This window comes from Benincasa hispida, chromosome 1 (assembly GCF_027475165.1).
Source record: "Benincasa hispida cultivar pf3 chromosome 1, pf3_genome.v1.1, whole genome shotgun sequence".
Lineage (NCBI taxonomy): Eukaryota > Viridiplantae > Streptophyta > Magnoliopsida > Cucurbitales > Cucurbitaceae > Benincasa > Benincasa hispida.
This window is the reverse complement of record NC_143478.1, coordinates 52,429,616-52,451,732: the sequence shown is the minus strand read 5'-3', so window position 1 is coordinate 52,451,732 and position 22,117 is coordinate 52,429,616. Positions and strand designations below refer to the sequence as shown.

At 36.4% G+C, this 22,117-nt stretch overlaps 1 protein-coding gene across 1 annotated transcript; it reads right to left on the bottom strand.

The window, feature by feature from the left end:
- Positions 1-1,014: 1,014 nt before the first annotated feature.
- On the bottom strand, positions 1,015-12,985 carry CLPB3 (casein lytic proteinase B3). Its single transcript, XM_039021476.2, has 10 exons — positions 12,177-12,985; positions 11,688-11,906; positions 11,262-11,499; positions 10,614-10,809; positions 10,151-10,205; positions 3,582-3,732; positions 3,137-3,445; positions 2,744-3,009; positions 1,636-2,562; positions 1,015-1,499 (listed from the first exon to the last, which is right to left on the bottom strand). Exons 1-10 carry the CDS (start codon positions 12,396-12,398, stop codon positions 1,170-1,172), a joined length of 2,913 nt encoding a protein of 970 aa, XP_038877404.1. The 5' UTR covers positions 12,399-12,985; the 3' UTR covers positions 1,015-1,169.
- Between the last annotated feature and the right edge of the window lie 9,132 nt (positions 12,986-22,117).

Genomic DNA, 22,117 nt, shown 5'->3' with positions numbered 1-22,117 from the left:
ATTTTTCATAACTAGTTATTTTCTTCGGCCACTATGAGACATGAAATTAGTTCAAAATACTAATTAAAACCTCTCTCGATATTGCTACTGCAAGAATATATTTGAAATGTAGAAAAATATTTTCTTTAACATATTGATTTAAAATTTTAGAGCCTCAAGTACATCCATGTACTATGAGTTTTAGAAAGAAAAATTATTTTTTGATGATCACATTTTTATAACATCAAGCTGTATTTTAACATGAAACACTAATGACAAATAATTATTACCAATACAAATGCTATAAATTCTAATTTTTTTAATATTTTTCATAGTAACACTATTACAAAATATTATATTTACATTAGAAATTTAATATATATCAAATATGTAAAATAACATTTAATTTATTAATTATAATAAAGAGAAAAAACCAACATACCTTCAAAACCTACCTTTTAAAAAAACTAAAAAAAAAAAAAAACCGTACTGATAATGTGTTGTGAACTTGAGGAGTAAAACCGGAGCACAAATACCAATAAAATATGATATTAAAATAAATATAATATAATATAATAATAAAATAAATTAATATTAAAATAAATTAAACGTAATATATAAATAAAAATAAATTAAATTAACTAAATATAAAATTTTCTAAATTTTCTATTTTAAGTGATGGATTACATGAACACTATATAATAATGTTAAAACACAAACAAAACTTTGAAAAATGAAAATATGATATATGATAGATACTAAGTATGAACATCTATTGTCACAATATTTATACTAAATAAAAATATATTTGATTTAATTTTTCAAGTATAATTTTAAAAATAAGTCATTTAAAAAATATTAAACTGATTGTCAAAACAACCAAAATAACTTTTGAAACACTTTCCATTTTAAACAATTTTTATCAAAAGCATTTTAATAAAAATGACTTTTTTTTTTTTTTTTTTGTTTATAAGTGAATCCAAACATACCCTAAATTAGATTTAAGATAAACTAATTTAATTTTGCATCTCAGAAGGCAGAAAATAACCACGTATATTTTGAAAACCAACTTCTTACATGAAGATTGATTTCTTGAACTGTATACGAAGAAGAAAAACAAATTATCTAGCTATGGATATTTACTAAGAACAGAGCTACCGACAAAATGTGTGAATAGAAAGGCATCTGTTTCATAGAATCTGACCAGACGCTTCTCTATCTGCATTAGGATTCTCAGTAACTTTGTTTTCCACTCTTTTGAATACGAGTTTTTGCTGCGGAAGTTGGCCGTTAGAGAATGCTGATACTTCTGTGTCTATTAAAATTGTGTCTTCATCCTTGAATTCTCCTTTCAATATACCCTTTGCAATTTCATTCTCCACGTTCTGCTGTATTACACGCTTCACCGGCCTAGCCCCATAGTTTGGGTCATACCCGAGACTTCCAAGAAGCTGAATTGCTGCATCGCTCACCTCTATCTTCATCTTCTTGTCCGCAACTCTCTTTTGAACCCGTTGCAACTGCTTACGAAAGTGTAGATGTTGTTAATACATGAGAAAATAACACAAACTGAAACGGAGAGACGTGAAATGATTGTTTCAACACTCAAGGGGAGGGGGAAGCGAAGGTAAAGGCATTATCAGCATGGAGAATTACCTGTAACCGAACAATACTGCTGATCTGATCACGATCCAGAGGTTGGAAAACGATGTACTCATCAACTCTGTTCATGAACTCTGGACGAAAAATCGATCTTGCAGCTTCCAGAACCCGTCGTTTTATGGTTTCATATGCCGTTTCCTTTGATAGTGTATCATCATCAGTGTTGAGAATATACTGTGAACCCACATTTGAGGTCATGATGATAACTGTGTTAGTAAAGCTCACGGTCCGACCTTGCGAGTCGGTTACCCGCCCGTCGTCCAAAATCTGAAGGAACACATTGAACACATCAGAATGAGCCTTCTCTATCTCATCAAACAGAATGACTGCATAAGGCCTTCGGCGAACAGTCTCCGTTAACTGCCCCCCCTCCTCGTAACCTACATAACCAGGTGGAGCTCCAATCAGTCTTGAAACTGCGTGCTTTTCCATGTATTCACTCATATCAATTCGCACAAGGGCCTCCTCTGTGTTAAATAAATAGGAAGCAAGGGCCTTAGCTAGTTCTGTTTTCCCAACGCCAGTCGGACCCATGAACATGAAACTAGCAATAGGACGGTTTGGATCAGAAAGACCAGCTCGAGATCTTTGAATGGCATCGGCAACTGATTTAACTGCAGGGTCTTGACCCACAACACGTTTATGAAGTTCTTCCTCCAAATGTAGAAGCTTTTCCCTCTCAGATTGTTGAAGCTTAGATACAGGGATCCCGGTCCACTTGCTGACTATTTCAGCAATATCGCTTCCAGTCACTTCTTCTCTCAACATGGACTTTCCAGAATTCATATACTCATCTAGCTCCTTTTCTGCATCTGCAAGCTGCCGCTGCAAGGAATTTAAGCTTCCATACTTCAATTCGGCTGCTCGATTAAGATCATACTCTCTTTCAGCTTGCTGGATCTCCAAGTTTACCCGATCGATCTGCAACAAAAATCGTATAATTACCGAGCAGATGAAAATCCAAATTGAACAGTTCTAGGAATAGAATGTTGCCGCTGCAGCCTGATTATGTCAAATTATATTTACCACATAGAAACTTACTTTAAATGTAGAGGTGGAACTTTAACCAATTAACTTTCTCTATTGTCTTTAAACAACATACCTCCTCTTTGATCGACTGAAGACGAGTCATGACGGACTTTTCGTGCTCCCATTGCTCAGTCAGCTGGGCTTGCTTCTCCTTTAGAAGAGACAACTCGGCTTCAAGGCGACTCAACCTATCTCTAGAAGCCCTGTCTGTATCGTTTGTTAGCGAAAGTCTCTCCATCTCGAGCTTCAGTACGGCTCTATTGATCTCATCAAGAGCAGTAGGTTTCGAGGTAATTTCCATTTTCAGCTTAGCAGCAGCTTCATCAACAAGGTCAATGGCTGTATTTCGAAATAACCATTAGCACCCATGACATACATCCACAATCTTTCCACTAAAATTTTTTCATTACAATAAAACATACTTACAACAATATAAGATTATTCCATTCCTCATAAGTATGTTTACCTTTGTCAGGTAGAAATCGTCCACTAATATACCGGTCTGACAGAATTGCAGCTTCTACAAGAGCACTGTCGGATATGCGGACTCCATGATGCAACTCATATCTTTCACGAAGTCCACGGAGGATAGAAATGGTATCTTCCACAGTTGGTTGATCAACATAAACCTGCTGGAATCGGCGCTCCAGTGCTGGATCCTTTTCAATGTACTTTCGATACTCGTCCAACGTTGTGGCACCAATACACCGCAGCTCACCCCTACCAAGCATAGGCTTCAATAGATTGCCAGCATCCATTGCACCGTTTGTAGCACCTAAAGAGACACCAGTAGTTTATTAAGTTAAGAACACAATGCAAACAAGAGTTCCCACCATACTGGGGAACCGCCGCCAATAACCCACGACCCATAATAAGCTACAGTTTTCCAAATTCAAGTTTGTATACTCTACCTGCTCCAACTACAGTGTGAATTTCATCAATGAATAAGATAATCTGGCCATCTGATTCTGTAACTTCCTTCAGTACAGCCTTGAGCCTATCCTCAAATTCTCCACGATATTTTGCTCCAGCAATTAGAGCACCCATGTCAAGAGATATTAACTACAAGAAGAAAGCACGTTATAAAGATTGTGACAAACAGTGAGTCCTAAAGACGCCTCCCTGGGAGAAAGGGGTGGAGGAACAAAGCTACAGAACCCCAACGTATAAAAAGACAAAAGATAACCAAACTACAAGATAAGCCAATGTTCGAGGTACTTGGACCCTCCCTAACTTGAGAGATTGATCTCTCAGGCACTAAATCACTCACCAAAATATTGTCTATCCTCCTCGTTTCCCTTCCATTTATTTTATAACCAAATTCCATAACAAGCTCCCTAGCTAATAACTAATATACCCCTCTAATATTTACAATACCCTAATAGCACTCCTATCATTATCCAACCCTAAAACACTTCTTTTTTTTTTTTTTTTTTTTTAACAATCAAATAATCCCAGCCCAAAAATAGACCTGGTCAGTGATTACATGGTGAGCAGTGGCGGAAGACGGTTGGCAAATGATGGCAGATGGTAGTTTCGGCCAGTCATGAGCTTGCCCGGTGGAGAAGGTCAGCAGCATGAATATTGGGTAGGTTGATTATTTCCTACGTGAAATTTTATATTGTACTTATGTGTTATATTTACTGTATTTTATTCTTTCCTTATTTGTAATTATTTTATTCTTTCTTTATTTGTAATTGGGTATTTCTTCTATTTAAGAAACTCTTTCCTCCTAAGATTAATTAGAGAAAAAATAATGTTTTTTTAGCATGGTATCAGAACTGGAAAATCATAGCTATGTCTAAAATCCTAAAAACCTAGCCGCCATAGCCAGAATCCTAGCCTATCATTGTCGAAACCCTAGCTGTTGTTTTAAATAGCACACCTTACTTCCAATCGCAGGTCATCTTCTCAAGTTGGCGATTCTGATCTAGCTTAAACAAGTACAAACCGACGAGGCAAGCCATAGTTGCACGACGCCATCACATCGTCGCTGTCTTTTGGATTTTGTTTTTAAGAGTTGCAGCTTCAACCCCACCTTAGGAAGAGCTTGCGTACCTCAGAAGAGTTTGCGCACCTTTATTGATCCAGTGAATGGTGATTGTTCCAATGGAACCATCGGTGGAATCCTCTTAATCTCAACGGAATCGGCTAACCCCCTCTTCTTTGTTTAACGTTCCTCTTCATGAGTTTGCATCGTGGAGTTCTGTTGTTTCGTGTTCGTAGAAGCCATATAAAATCAGTGTAAACTAGTTCGGTTTTGTTTCAACGGGTCTGGTCTGATTTTTTTTCAGCTTGGTCGACTTAGTTAGTTCGGCTCATTACTTGGTTTGGTTCACTATTTGGGGTTGTTCACTGGTTCGGTTCACTACTCATTGTTGGTTCAACAATTCTGGTTTGGTTCGGCTTACTTGGTTTGGTAGATTTACTATTTCCCATTATTAATTACTACCCTGTTACAACAGCAAATTCATCAAACCCTAAAATTGCTACCTACCAATTTGTCATCTAATAATTCATGTGTTCCCTTGACTCAAATAGATAATTATCCTAAGACATTCTCATGCAGTAATTCATCTCCATGGATTATAGACTCTGGAGCTTCTGATCATATGACCAGTTCCTCTTGTTTATTTGAATCATATTCTCCTATATATTGCAATGAAAAATTCGCATTGCCGATGGCAGCTTCACCTTTATTGCAAGAAAATGAATTGTTCTTTTTACAAAACTTATACTACGTTCTGTCCTTCATGTTCCAAAATTAGCTTGTAACTTGTTGTCTGTTAGTAAACTCTCTAAGGATGCTAACTGTCATGTTATCTTTTGTGAAACTCATTGTATCTTTCAGGATCAGGAATCGGGGGGACAATTAGATGTGCTAGGATGATTGATGGTCTCTATTACTTTGATGAAGTTTTCATAAAAAAGTTCAAGGCTTGAGTAGTATTTGTTATCCTTCTGTTAAAGAAACTATCATGCTTTGGCATCGTAGATTAAGGCATCCAAATTATTTAAAGTATCTGTTTCCCGATTTATTTAAAGGATTTGATTGTTCAGTTTTTCGATGTGAAAGTTGCATTTTTGCCAAACATCATCGATCCACCTATTTGCCTAAACCGTACAAGGCTTCATCACCTTTTTCCTTAATTCATACTGATATTTGGGGTCCGTCCATAGTCTTAACTCAGTAGTAAGCGTTGGTTTGTTATCTTTATAGATGACCACATTCGTTTAACTTGGCTATATTTGTTAACAAAAATGTCAATGGTAAAAGAAGTTTTTATTCAGTTTTACAATATGATAGACTCAATTTCAAACTAAAATTTGAGTTCTTCACTCTGATAACGGCATTGAATATTTCAATGAACATTTAACCAATTTTTTTTTTGCAAGAAAAGGGCATTTTTCATCCAGCTACGTGTCGTGACACGCCTCAGCAGAATGGCATTGCTGAGCGAAAGAATAGACACTTACTTGAAGTTGCTTGTGCCCTTATGTTCTCTGTGAATGTTCCAAAATATTTGTGGGGCGATGCCGTTCTTACAACTGCATATCTAATCAACCGAATGTCGTCTAAGGTTTTGAATTTTAAAACTCCTTTTAATCACTTCAATGAGTTTTTTCCTAATAATTGGTTGTCTTCTGATTTACCAATTAAATTGTTTGAGTGTACTGCTTATGTCCATACTTCTCCTCTTTCTCGAATTAAGCTTGATCCTCGAGCCACCAAATGCATTTTTGTAGGCTATGTTTCTCAAAAGAAAGCTTACGAATGTTTTGATCCTTTGACCCACAAGTATTTTGAGAGTATGGATGTGTCTTTTTTGGAAAATCAACCTTGTTTTGGCCCAAATTTTCTTGAGGGGGAGTTATCTAACCTTGAAGATAATTTTTGGGATACTTTATCTCTCCCAAACATCAGTGGTCCTGCAAATATGAGCTCTAGTCCTTCGATACCAAGTATGGAGAGTTCTTCTTCAGGGGGAGAAACACTACAAAATGACTCTACAAGTCGAAATCCTGAACTTCAGGTTTATACTTGAAGAAACTTGACTTAAAGAGTCCGAAATCAGACAATTGACATTATCACATGACCAATCAAATACTCCGATGAATGATCCTGAAGATCCAGGTATTAGACACTCTACTCCTATTTCTCCTAGTTCTTCATCTCCTTCTAATCCTTTACTTGATATCTCTGATCTTGATATTCCAATTGCCCATAGGAAAGGTACTCATAAATGCACAAAATATCCCATTAAAATCTATCTTTCTTATCATAGATTGTCCAACTGTCCTTCACATCCAAAATAACCAACTTATTTGTTCCAAGGAATATATAGGAAGCCCTAAATAATTTGAATTGGAAATTAGCAGTGATGGAAAAGTTTAATGCACTGAAACAAAATTGCACATGGGACATAGTCGAACTACCAAAAGATAAGAAGACAGTGGGATGCAAATGGGTGTTCAATGTAAAATGTAAAGCTGATGGTAGTATTGAAAGGTACAAGGCCAGATTGGTTGCCAAGGGGTTCACTCAGACCTATGGCATTGATTATCAGAAACATTTGCTCCAGTAGCTAAATTAATACTATTAGATTGTTGTCTGTGGCAGTTAATTTTGATTGGCCTCTTTATCAACTTGCTGTGAAGAATGTCTTTCTCAATGGGAATCTTGAAGAAGAGGTTTTTATGGACTTGCCACCTGGTTTTGAGGTGGATCTCGGGATTAACAAAATGTGCAAGTTAAAGAAATCATAATATGGGCTTAAACAATCTCCCAGAGCATGATTTGAATGGTTTGGAAAGGCAGTCACAAGCTATGGATTCAGTCAAAGTCAAGCTGATCATACTAAGTTCTATAAACATACTGGAAGTGGTAAGTTGGTCACTTTGATAGTGTATGTTGTTGATATCATTCCTACAGGTAATGATGAGACAAGACTGAATATCTTGAAGAAAAACCTTGCTAATGATTTTCAAATCAAGGACTTGAGAACCTTAAAGTATTTCCTAGAAATGGAGTTTGCCAGATCTAAAAATGGCATTCTTGTCAACCAGAGGAAGTATATTCTTGACCTACTGAATGAGACAGGTTTACTTGGTTGCAAGATAGCAGAAACTCCTATTGAGCAAAATTTAAAATTGGTTGCTACAACTGAAAAAGAAGTAAAAGAAAAGGAAAAGTACCAGAGACATGTAGGGAGACGCATATACCTCTCTCACACACGTCCTGACATTGCTTTCGCAGTTAGTGTAGTAAGTCAGTTCATACATGCTCCCGGGTCAGTTCACTTTGAAGCAGTTTATAGAATTTTGAGATATTTGAAAGGTACTCCAGGAAAAGGTATATTATTCACGAAGCATGACCACCTAAACATTGAGGTTTACACTGATGCTGATTAGGCAGGAAGCACGACTGATAAAAGATCTACTTCGGGGTATTGCTCTTTTGTTGGAGGAAATCTGGTTACTTGGCGAAGTACAAAACAAAGTGTGATTGCAAGAAGTAGTGTTGAAGCAGAATTTAGGACATTAGCCCATGGTATTTGTGAGGACATGGATAAGAAGACTATTAGAAGAATTGAACTTCTCTCAAACAATGCCCATATGCATCTATTGTGATAACAAGTCAACAATTTCCATTGCTCACAATCCAGTCCTTCATGATAGGACCAAACATATTGAAGTTGATAAACATTTAATAAAGGAAAAGATTGATGCAGGAATAATATGTATTCCCTTTCTCCCGACAGTAGAGCAAACACAAATGTGTTAATCAAAGGTCTTCCAAAATGGTAATTCAACAAGTTGATTGACAAGCTGGCTATGAATGATATCTTCAAACCAGCTTGAAGGGGAGTGTTGATTATTTCCTTTATTGTGAAATTTTATATTGTACTCATTGCGTTATATTTGTTGTATTTTATTCTTTCCTTATTTGTAATTATTTTATTCTTTCTTTATTTGTAATTGGGTATTTCTTCTATTTATGAAACTCTTTCCTCCTAATGTTTTTTTAGCAAGGTAAAACACAATTGCCACTAGGGTTGGTGTCTTCCCGAGAGCCTACACCCTTCTTGGATCACGTCTCAGGTTTTAAACAAAGGACTGTCCAACCTAAGACCCATCTTATAAAACCATCAAATTTTCTGCTTTTAAAAAATACATGGACCTCAACGAATTTCTTTGGCTTTTCTTTCTTTGAAAACACATGGGCTTCAACAAGTTTATTCATCCTCAGTCCACAAAGTCTAAAACCCAACTTCATTCCAAAACCTTCTTTTCTCTCACAATCTACATGAAAAACAAATAAAAAAAATTCATTCCCACACACCCATCTCCACACAACCTGCATTGGTGCCAATGTGATCCCTGCATTGGTGCCAATGTGATCTCGCTGGTCAATACCTTCTTTATGTACATTTCTTCTCCTATTTCCATTTTCTTCCAAACTTTCTACTCCTATCTCTCCGATGCCTTTTTCCTACCTTCGCATCAATGTTTCTTCCACATTTTCATTTTCAGCCTTCAAAGTCATAATGATTGGTGATATTTACCATGGAAATCCTAACTTCGGCACACTGGGCACTCATGCATTGGTATTCGACTTCCAGCAGAACACTAGACGGTGATCTGCCTGTTGACAAATTCACCACTTCCATGCTCTATGGTGGAATCTGCTTCTTCCAATTCGTTCTCGGTGGAATTTGCTCATTTCTGTGACTAACCGATTGCATACGCATCAGTGCATGAATTTTATGTCAGCACCCTCCTTAGGGATTCATCTCTGGTGGCACATATAGTTGTCGCAAGTAAATTAGTAATGGCCCCCCGTTGGAGATTTCCCTTCTTTTTCCATACTACTTGCAGTGTTTCTCTTGTATTGACTCAGCCATTTTTTTTGCACATAATCAACCTCTTCCACGCTCTTTCCCTTGTTCATTTGTGTCCATCACTTTTATATTGCCAACCCTCCCCTACATAATGATCCTTCAAGCCTTGATGTCTCCGTCTCTTCTCTTGGTCTCCAAGAGCAGATCCATCCTTGTCTCCATTCTTGATTGTCTTTCTACTATCTATTATCAAAATGGGAATCCATCTTCGTCAAAATCATTGTTTCTCCACTACCTCCACCACCAAGTGTTCGAGGTACTTACTCTTCCTCTCTTGAAATCTCTCTCAAATCCTTCCCTTCCTCACTTAAAATCTCTCTTGTACCCTAATCCATTCGCTAAAATATTGCCAATCCTCCTCGTCCCCTTCCCTCTATTCATAACCAAATTCCGTAACAAACTCCCTAGCTAATTACAAATATACCCCTCTCATATCCTTAAGAATACCCTAATATACCTATAACAAATTTAATCACAAAACCATGAGAAAACCACCAGCTTCCTCTCCCATCTAAAAGAACTATGTGCGTGCGTGTGTGTGTGTGAGGGAAAGAGGGAGGAAAAAGTCATTTACATACCCGTCTATTCATCAAAGCTTGAGGTACATCACCTTGAACAATTCTTTGAGCAAGCCTGTTAATATGAAATGAAAATAAATCGTATAAATAAGTACTAAAGTTGTTAAAAAAATGAAAATATAAGTCAAGCCTTCTTTCCAAGCCAAAAGCATACACTGACAAAAATTCTACACAAGCAACACAGCCTCCAATATGCAATCTACCAGGAGATTAAAAGTTCAATAGTATTAATGCTTGTGTTCCCTTTTGATACATACTGAAGTGGCAATCAAACTTAATGCTAAATAGACAGTGGTTAACCAAACAATATTCCAGAAGGACCAAATGCATAGTTATACGTGACTTCTATCTTCTACTTCTTTTTTCTTTTTTCTTTCTAAGTTAATCTACTTATCTCAAACCAGCATTTTATAGGGCTTTATTTACTTTTTAACACGTGCAAGGTGAAACAATGCGCTCTTACCCTTCAGAAATAGCAGTTTTCCCAACACCAGGTTCACCAATAAGCACAGGATTATTCTTTGTTCTTCTAGATAGAATCTGAATACACCTTCTAATCTCATCATCTCTTCCAATTACAGGGTCAAGCTTCCCAGCTTTCGCCAATGCTGTCAAATCTTTTCCATATTTTTCAAGTGATTCATACTTGCCTTCAGGATCTGCAAGAAACCACAATTACTTAAAAATGGAATACATACACATAAATCGGATGCCAACATGCCAGCAGGTCACAGAGAGGCACCTGGCATCATCTATGGAACCTTTTATGAATGAGAAAAGGATATCGGAAATTCAACACTGAACATACTCCAACAAGACAAAAAAAATAAGTATGCACTCACCAAGGCTCATTTTTTTATAAGCTCTATTGCTATGTTAATTTCTGGTGAACAAAATATCCCTAGTCTATAAGTAATTTTTCCTCAGTGATTGCTTTAGTAAAGCTAAAATAATCGACCAACTTTCTGATGTTTTCCTTAGGCTTGCATGTAGACACAACACAACCAAAATAAACATCAGGTCCAACAAATAGCTTAGATATTTGACATACGCAGAACACGACCACATAAGAGTATTCAAAAGAAATTAAAAAAGTGAAGGAAGGTTCAACCTTGGTCAATAACAGATTGGCGCCCCCTAATGGACTCGATCGCAGATTTCAAAGTTTGCAACGATATTTGAAAATCCTTAAACAGTTGCTTCCCAAAGCGTTGATCTTGAACGAACCCAAGAACCAAATGCTCCACAGACACAAATGAGTCCACATACTCTTTCTTGAATTCTCTGGCTCGTTGGATCAGTGCTTCCAAGTCACGTCCCAACATTGAACCAGCTGACTCGCCAAGGACCTAGAACAGTAAATAGAGACTCGTTTAATAGCAATAACCTAAGCACCAGATATTTTAGGATATTAGCAACTAAAATTCATATGACAATTCACAACCAAAGTTAGAAGTTCATAGACGTGTATACTCCAAGAGACCTAGACTAATAAACAGATATAAGAAATAAGAATTTGATACCAAGATGCAATTACCTTTGGTTGGCGTTTGATGAAATTATCGGTAGCTTCCAACAGACGGGTATTGTCAACCCCAATCTTAGAAAATATCCGACGAGCTAGCCCATTCTTCTGCTCCAGTAGGGTCTTCATCAAATGTTCAGTCTCTACAATTTGATGCTTATTTTCCTTTGCTATTTCTGGAGAAGAAACAACAGCTTGCCAAGCCATTTCTGTAAATTCTTGCTGTGTAATCTGATGTAAAACTAAACAGAGTTAGTAAAGGCTACAGGGTGGTATCTCAACTACTCATATAATGCATATACTAAATCAGTTTGCTCTGAATAAACCAAATTGTCCAGAGTTCAGAGCACCTAACGTGCTAAATAGACAAAATCCAGAAAACTAGTTCCGAAATTATTCATCAGTACAGATTCCAACCAATTAAACACCACAAAAGGAAGTGAAAAAGAATCAAATCGAATCACTAACAAACAAAAAAGTAAGGGAAAGAACTGAGCTGACCCTTCCATTAGAGGCATCGCAGCGAACAACAAACCTCGAATTCCTCCCAAAACTCTGGTACCCACCATTCCTCTTCAACAGCAAGGGCGATTTAGGTTTCGCAGTGAGGGAAATGGCATGTGGCGGCTTGAGAATGAGAGCGTTTGTAGTGGAGGAAATGGAAGAGGAATGTGAAGGAAAACGAATACCAATTGCATAAAACGGCGCAGTGGTGGAGGCCATTGCTAAAGATTAGCCTCAACGGCGAGTAGCGTTGATGACGAAGTCCGTTGCAATGAATTGAACTGGAAGAGAAACAATCGGAATTGGAATTGGAATTGGAATTGGAATTGGAAATTTGAGAGTTTTGTTTCTGTTGATCAGAGTGGTGAACGGGATTGGAGGAGTATATGTAAGAAGAGAAGTAGCGCAGTGGAGTTTCTTCGGGAAGTCTCGCGAAACCGTACTTGGACCGGAAGATTCATGAATTGGAAATATAACGCTTTTGCTTCGGAGAAAAAAGGAATGATATAAATATTTCCCAGAAAAGAAAACAATAATAATATACATACATATACTCGCCCTTCGTTGCCAGAATCCACCACGTGGCCGAGCAATGTGGATATGGTTCAAGGGCTGAGAAATGAGAACAAAAATCCTTCAAACAGCTACCATACCTATTACACGCTCGTTAATTAGTTGTCACGTAAATATCTTTTAAAAAATTAGGTAGAACTTACTATTACAAAATATTCATGATACTAATATTATAGTGTAAATAAAGAGAATATCATATTCATATATATTAAAAACTTTTCCTGCAACAAAGTGAAATAGAAAATATGATTTAGGATTTAGATATATTGTTGGGTCATAGAGCCACTTGATTCAAATAAATTTTTGGTTAGTATCTACTTTTTGTATTTAACTGAAATTTTTTATTCCATTCAATATCACAAGATAGATTGGGAGCATCACATTGTTGTAGATCGACACTTCACAATGTCGCAATGCAAAGGCTCAATATCGCAATACTTTCTCAAAATGTCACGACCCTCTGAATTTTCATCGGTAGTAAGTGACTCGACTTTGCAGCGTGTTAGAGATCAACACCAACCACGTCACAACGCTATTAATAGCATCATGACGTTATCGACCCACTAAAAAAGAAATTCTCTTTTATTCAAATAAACAATTGTCCCTTTGATCTCTAACCTTGATTTTTTTAATGTTCTTATAGTTTTCCACCAACTTGGGTTGTATCTTGCCATTCTTCTTTGAAATCTTGGAGTTTATGATCATCAGGAGTGACAAGGGAAAATTCCACTAGCTTGGAGTAGGAGAAACCCAATTGTGGAAGGTGCGAATATTATTTAGAACTTCGAATTTGTCTTTAATGCATGTTTTTTATTCAAGTTTTCATCTCATGGCTATGTATTTGTTATTGATTTGACGAATATTCTATAAAAAACATTGGCTTTTGCGATTGATTGTTGCATAACTCGTACATGTTGTGTGCTTAATCACCTAGTAGCACGACTTAAGTTGTGCTTGTGTTAATTAGTGTTCTAATGAACTAGCATGTAGAAATAAGGATTCAATTGGTTAGTTAACTAGGTTTTTTCGTTGAATTATCAATCAAACTATTGGGTGGATTCTTACTTCTAAGCTAGATCTTTGAAATATGAATTATCCCTCTTCAATCCTGTAGTTTAACTTCATATGCTAATTAATTTTTCGCCTTTTCTATTATTGTTATCATTTATAATTGTAAACTCTCTATTATTATGAAATTTTAATTATAATTAGAGATACTCGTTTGGTTCCTTATATCTTCTAAAATTAGCTATATTTTTTGCCTAAGACGAGACAATTCTTGAAATTTTATGGTTAAATACGAGTTTTTATAGATAATCGAGCACGAGAAACTATTGGGACGTCTTAAGTGTGCTTTGGAGCTAAACGAAGCATTTAGGGGTCGAGCAACTAGGCTCAAAGGGGCAAAAAGATTTTTAAAAAAATCCATAAAGAACAGTGTTGCAACACCAGGCAATGCTTGTGCGCTGCAAAACAATACCATAGTATCACGATGCTGCAATCGAGAAATCCTAAAGCACACCTTCGAGTGATGTTGTAGGGTGCTAGGGCATTTTTTAGTAGTATCAAGATGCTGACCTATAGCATCGAAACATTATCGCACTTGTATGAATAGATTCTTTTCATTTTGAGGTAATTCCATTCAAGCCTCCAGCCCTTCTCCCCCTTTCTCTCTTCCATTTTCTTAGTTTTTAGGTATTTTCTTTAATTTTTACTTGTATTCAAGCTTATGATGGCGGATTTCAGCTTCCTCGCCACCATGGAAAGGTAAGATATGCAACCACATTAGATGTTGATGTGATTGCATCGTGCTCTAGCCCAGTCAACATGCAAGTCACAGCTTGTTGTCTATTGTTGTTTTCTCGATCTCCCAATCTTTCTTTGACTTCAAAATCGACTAGGGCTTCAAGGAACGTATATTTTGGTAATCACTCAACCAATTTAAATCTATAAAAGTCAGAGGAAGCATGAATGAAGGATCAAATCGATGATTTGGAAGACAAACCCATAAATTAGTCTATACATTCTCCAAGAACAAGAGTTCCTCTAAAGGTCAGAATTTCTTAGGTTAACTTTACCCGTGAGAACATGTTGTAGAGTGAGATTCCCCTTAGTTGTGTAGGCCTGCTCAAAGATCATTGCTTATACATTAGTAATTTGTTGATTTCTTTATCAAATTTCAGTCATTATTTTATTTTGTTACATTGTAATTCATGGCATTTGATTTAATGAAGTCTACTTGTTCTTATTCACTTAATGGGCTAATTATCTTAAGAGATTCAGTCTTGTGGATATCTCAAGGATGGCTAGGTCAATCCAACCACGTCACTCTATTCTTCACTTTCTATTTCTTTTGGGGAAATTGCATTGTATGGAAAATACATTTTAAAAAATCAAAGTCATGACTTCAACTAATTTGTAATTGCAGGTGTGGCAATCACATAGCAGTCAGATAGCAATCACATAACAATCACATAGAAATCAGATAACAATCAAATTTTCATATGGAAGTTTTTTTTTTACATGTTTGCAAAAAAACAAAATCTAGGGACACACACCCAATTTTCAATTTTTTTAAAAATTAAAGTTGCAACTACCCCTTTCTTTTGTTGAGTTATCTTGCTAAGTTGGCCATTAAAGTTAGCATACTAATGAAGTCTTAATGCTGTTAAGACTAAGATGAAAGCATAGCAAAATAATATAGGACGAAAAGTTTAAGCATAGGTTGTCAAGTGATCTTACCAAGGTTCGAAATATCAATATCAATGGAAATATCGAGGTCCTGTTTTAATAGAAATATTGATAACATTAGAAATTTTGGAAAATTTTATGGAAATTAATTGACCATTTTTAATCATCATTTCTATAAAATAAGACAATATTTAAATGTATGTTGTAAATATCAATGTAAATGTCGATGTGAGAGTAGAAATTTAAGAAAAAATGGAAAAATAATTACAAAATAATAGCAAATATTGATAATTAATTACAAAATTAAATGACATGAAATATTTGCATACAAAATAATTTAAAATTGTTTATTATAAAATAAAATGAATACAAAATCATAACGTTAAATTTACGTTATATAACAGAACATAATAAGGATAAATAAAATCATAACATTACATTAAACTTTAGTTGAATTTATGATTAAAGAATTATGTATATTTGCCAAAGTGATTAGCATAGTTCAACTAGCATCTAAGATATGTTAATGACCTTGAGGTCCATGGTTCAAATCCCCACACTCTCTATTGTACCAAAAAAAATAATTTTTTTATTTGGATTACTTTTAAATTGTATGAGAATGAAAAAAAAAAATAGAGTTGTAAAAAAATGAAAAAAAAAAGGGATCTTTTTAAATATATAAAAATATTTACACTTTATAGCAAAAAGTTTTAAAGTACAAACACTTTTGAAATTTTTTGCTATAAAGTGTAAATATTCTTTAGATTTTTCTATTTATAAGAACTTCCCGAAAAAGTATAGTGATTGTAGAAAAAAGAGATAAAAAAATAAAATATAAAATTGGGTGGAAGAGTACTAGTCCCACATCGAGAGTTTTAAGAGATAAGAAGGAATTTTTTTAAACCATCAAAATTGGACGTCAAAGCGCAGTTCGAAATTTCGAAGATAATTCACTAAAATTTGGGGAAGATATATGTCACACCCCGCCCCAAGCCCGCACTTCTGAGCCCGAGGAGAGGCATGACGGACCGCAAATACCACCCTTTTGTGATACCCATTATATTACTACACTGTAATGTTTATACACTCCAAGACTTAACTACAAAGTTTACAACAACAACTGTAAAACCCTCCGGAAGTATAACTGTGGATAGCAAAACTACTAACTACTTAGAATGAGTCTATTCTCTACCTACACACATGGTAGATAGTTAACTAATACTAATCATGAATGCTTACTCTGTTGCGTTCCCTTTTGTTCCCAATGTCTCCTATGTGCACATAGCTTGTAACAACCTGACCCCCTAGGACTTAAGTTAGGCCATTACTAAAAACATGCATGTATGGAACTCAAAACGACACTCTGTTATGGCGAAATAAATACTAATTAAATAAGGTAAGTTCAAAGACTTTCATTAATTTCAAATATTAAAACAATAGTAGGGTACCCATAAATCATAAAGGATAATAAATAAGTTTGATAAGCGATTCTTAAAAATAAGTTTTAAACATCAAAACTAAGAGTTGAGAACAACATGAAAAGAACTCTAAATCTCATGAGTGGAATCGTAAAAACTAGTCCCAGTGGCTCGATCACGAATTCCGTTTGTCCATTGTCGGTGCATCTCTACCCTTACCTGAAACAACAACATGAGAAAGAATGAGTATAAAATACTCAATAAGTAAACCCACTACTGGGATCAAGCTGGGCATCTATGTCCTCTAGATACCCACCTCTGGTGAAGCATATAAACTGCTCTAGTCCTTATGGGACACATATACACATGAAACAAAAAGGAGACTGAGTCCTATTCTACTGTAGTTAAGTATGCCCACTACCTCTGGTGAATCTCGAAAGAGACACAAACTGGTGAATCCCGAAGGAAACACAAAATCTAATGGGCATCTAACTAATCAGTAAGGACATTTGCATAATCTCAACATCATAATCATCACTGTACGAATCTAATGCATACATATAAACCTCAACATCATGGCTCTACAACATACACATATACCTCAACATCATGGTTCTACAACATACATGTATACCTCAATATCATCAGATCAAATATAACCATGGAAGCACATACCATCTCATACTAGCATTCAAGTGTCTATGTGCATAAATAAATAATTCAGATCTTGTAACAGAACATACTTTAATCATGTTATTCTATCAATCTTTCATGTTGTCACTCTACCATAATCTTCATTTAACATGCTAACATACATCTAATGCCTGGCCCATGGGTAGTTCCAGTAGTAAGATTACTTACCTTGATATTAGGTCGAACCAAAAGCAATTGAATCTTTGTGAAATTCTTGAATCCTTAATCAAGCCTAAACATAAACCAAGCTTTAAAATTAATAGTTAAGGCCAAATTCCAAACACCCAAATATTACAAAATATTTCCAGATAACCTTACCTAAGGTGTGGTCCAATTCAAATTCACCTTCCAAACCTCCAATTTTAAGTCCAAATAATTAGCAAACCAACTCTTCTTCATCTTGAATGAAATTCTTGAATCAACCCCCTAATCATAATTTGAAATTAGGCTTACATGATTAAAGCTTGAATCAAATACATACTTCACTACCAATGTCTCAAATAAATTATCTATGTAGCTTCGTCAAAAATCACTTCCAAATGACTTTACCAAAATTTCTCAACCAAAAATAATCTACAAGAGGGTAATCAAAGCATAAAACTTACCAAAACTCGCTAAAACAAACTCCAACTTCACTGAACAACACCTCAATACCTTCACAAACTTGAATCCAAAGTTGAAACACAATGGGTATCAACCAATTGATGCTAAAAGTAAATGAGTATTCAAGAATCAACCGAAAACAAACTCAAACAACATAAATCTTACCCAAATCGATAGATCCAGGGACGACAAAAGCGAACGACGCTTGAGAAATGGTAGACGGTGGTCATGAAGAAGAAACTGACGCGACAGCTTTGGGCGGTGTCGGACGGGCTCACGAACATGAGGAAGAAAAGGGGGGGTGGGGTTTGACTTTTTATAAAAAAGAAAAAAAAACAATAATAATAATAAAACAAAAAAAGAAGTAAATATAATTACATTTAATTCCTTTCCGTTTTATACTATTAAATTCCTTTCTGTTTCAAAAGAAAATTAATTCCTGCCATTAATTTTCAATTTGAATTTCAAATTGAATAATTTCACACCAACAATTAAATTCCCGTACTTATACTTGAAGTCCAAAATTTCAAAAATACCCTCCAACTAATAACAATTACTGAAATTCCAAATAATAAAGTTACTGAAATTACATTATTACTAAAAAAATGTGCAGGGTGTTACATTCTTCCCTCCTCAAAGAACTTTCTTCCTTGAAAGTTCATTCTTGAAAAAAAAAACTTCGGGGGTGTTACATAGCTACCCGCTCATGGGCTCAGAAGCTAGGTCATCGGTCCTCTGACCATCCCATACGAGGTTCCTCCCACAGGTTTAGGAACTAGACCTCTCGGTCCCTTAACCATCCCATGAGATTTTGCTTTCGGGCTCAGGAACTAGGTCTATTGACCCCCTGACCATCCCGATCACATAATCTCATTCTCATGCTAGATACTCATTCATAACATAAGCATATACAGTTTACTCTAAAAGATATGCTTTAAGACTTAAAGGAAAATACCACTCACCTTGGTAAGGATAGGAATCTTTCTCTTAGAAGTTTCTTGTTCCCGGACTCCTCTTTTGAACCCTAAATTCCATATTCAACTTAAAGCTCAGATTACTCATAGTTCTAGGCTTTATCTCGAGTACTTCCTTCTACAAATATGCTCTAAAATGTCTCAGGAAGCTTACCTCAAAATCTTAGCTCCAAAATTCTCGTGGTTTGGCCAGAATGATCAAAACATCAAGGCTGACTCAAGCTTACCCAACAACTCGACCCTTCTATCTTTTCCTTATTCTTCAGCCCGATTCTTTAGAGCTTCTTCTCTGGCAGTCTTACTCTGAAAACTAGACTCTCCTAGCTTTCAGGTGGTTTTAGAATCACTCCAAACGCACGAGTATTCTGGGAGAACTCCTCGTCCCAAGTTGATTCTACTTCCAGACCTTCCTGCCGACAACATCTCCTCTCTTGGAACCTCTTGACCCACGCATGGTCTTGCTACCAGTGCATGCATTCCTTCATCAATGCATAGTTTCCTCACAATCAACCTTACACTCTTCTTAATGTCCTTTGAGTTATGATCTGAAGAGAAGTCCTTCGAGTTATAGACGTCCAAAATCTCTCTAAGGCCGACACCTCCTACTTGGTCGCATGTCCAAGTGCCTTTTCCCTACACTATCAACGCAACCTTTATGCCATCGCAATTTAAGGTGTCTTCCTCTTCCTTAGCCAACACATAATGCTTAAATTTTCATGTCTTCTTATGCATCCACCTTATTTGCTTAAGGCCTAAGATTTCTCCTCAACAAGCCACATGTCCGGATGACGACCTTGAATGCGTCAATCCAATTCTCATATGCGCCCATCCTACCTCAATGCGTCCATCCAATCTCATATGCGCCCATCTTACCCCAATGCGTTCATCTACCGCAAATGTGTTCATATGCGTCCATCTACCACAAATGCATTCATTCAATCTTACCTTGTGCATCCAATTGACGCAACTTGGTTACATATGCTAAATGCTCGTAAGGCTCATCTTTGGTCGCATATCCTTCTCTTTCGCATGGCTTACCTTTGCTCTATGCCCTCAATTAGGATAATGACCAACACTCTTCCAACGTATACTATTAGCCTTGTCCTATGCACCTACATACCTTCGGATGTCCTCGACACATACCACATCACCAATGCATAACAACCTTATGTACTACAAGCCTTAGCAACGCAAGACGTTTCACCATGCGTCCACCATGGCTTGACTCATCATCTAGTACTATTGCCGCATAACATCATTGTTGAGGTTGGAAAAACGCTGATGTGTATGATTGATGATGTTCTATGTGATACTACTGCTAGATATGCATTAATTATGGATGTTCACATAGTATGCCATGCGTTGTCACAAGTTTCCTTACGATGGAACCAAGTGTAATTCCACCGCAAGTTTCTCGGTGTGATTCGAGGTCAAACACAGGGACTGTTTTAGGTTATTATGGTATGTTCGTGATATATGCAACCAATTTTTCAATCTTTAAAAGTGTGGTTTGTACAAGTAAATAAATTGCAATAAAAGAAAGTAAGCAGTAAAAATGCGATAGTAAAATGAAATACAATAAACCTAAGCTAGATGATACAAGATACAGGCTCATGATACAAGATGTTGGGGTCAAGGCTGGCTATGAAGGTTATGCAAAGAACATGGGATGCGGCGGCAAGTCTTATGAATAGAATAGAAAGAGAAAGATAAATAATATAAACAACGCAAGTCCTCAATTGCGCTGAAGCTATAAATACGGTTCCGCTCTTCCCTTGGCGTACACTTTTCAGTGATTGGTCGCGCTCCTACATGTCTGTGGTGAGACAGAGACTAGCGTAATGAACGCAAGGTTGCTTCCATGTTTGAAAGTACTACTCGCTTTAGTTAACACATTCTTCTAACCCTCTCTCGATAGATCAGAATGGCATCTTCACTTCTACTCTCACAGGTGAAGATGTCGTCTAGCATGCCTTAGCTAAACGCATTTTATAACTTTAACACAGATTAAGTACTTGTTTGATTCATATTAACTATCGGGGGATTAAAAAGACATCATGGAGAAAGTGATTAATGGAAAAACGAAAATAGATAGAGAATGGTATCTGAAAGCTATCGAAACATTTAATATGTCTATTAAGCATTTGATACATGGCGTGTGAATGAGGAGATAAAGAGAAGGTGAAATACAACGATGAAAGAAATAGAATAGATACAAACAAGCGCCAACGTCTTGGCACCGATTCGATGGAGATCTGCTTGCCGGATTGGATGGATCTGATGATAGGAAGAGTTTCCCTCATAGGCTTGCTCAACCGGTAGTAGGGGTCTTTACACAGAGCTTCAAATCGGGTATTTGGCAGAATAGATTTGAGACTCACCTCTCGGCCTTGTCTCGTCTTCTTCCCGGATTTCTTCAATTAAGCATTCAACTCAATCTTTTCTCTCAACACTTTAGCAGCAATTTGCCCCGTATCAAGTAGCATAAGTTTTCTCTGAAATCTATGGGGTATTTATAGGTGCAGGTCTTTGACTCCAGCCTTGTGGTCCCCACTGATTATTATGGTAATTCTGAAGATGGAGGGATATTATTCCTTCTGTTATGCAATCAGACCGTCAAATATGCACAACCGTTAGTTGTACATGTGTCTCAATCCTCTGCTTTTGCGTTGCTCAACTGCATCTTTCGATCATGAGTTCGCATGCGGTGTTGTTTTTATTACCGTATGCAGTTGAAAGTCAACTCTGGATCGACTGTCGCATTGCGCCGTCATTGCGATAATCTTCTCTTCATTATTGATTGACGGGTGCAATGTGACAGAGATGCGTTGATCAGCTTCTCGTGAGCCTTGAGCGTAAGTGGTGACTTGGTTTCATGCAAAACAGAGTAAAATTCGGCTTGTCTTCCATCTTTATAGTGTTAGTGGGTGTAATTGCGATCATTTATAATTATTGTAATTCTAAGCTAATTTTCATACAATCGGCG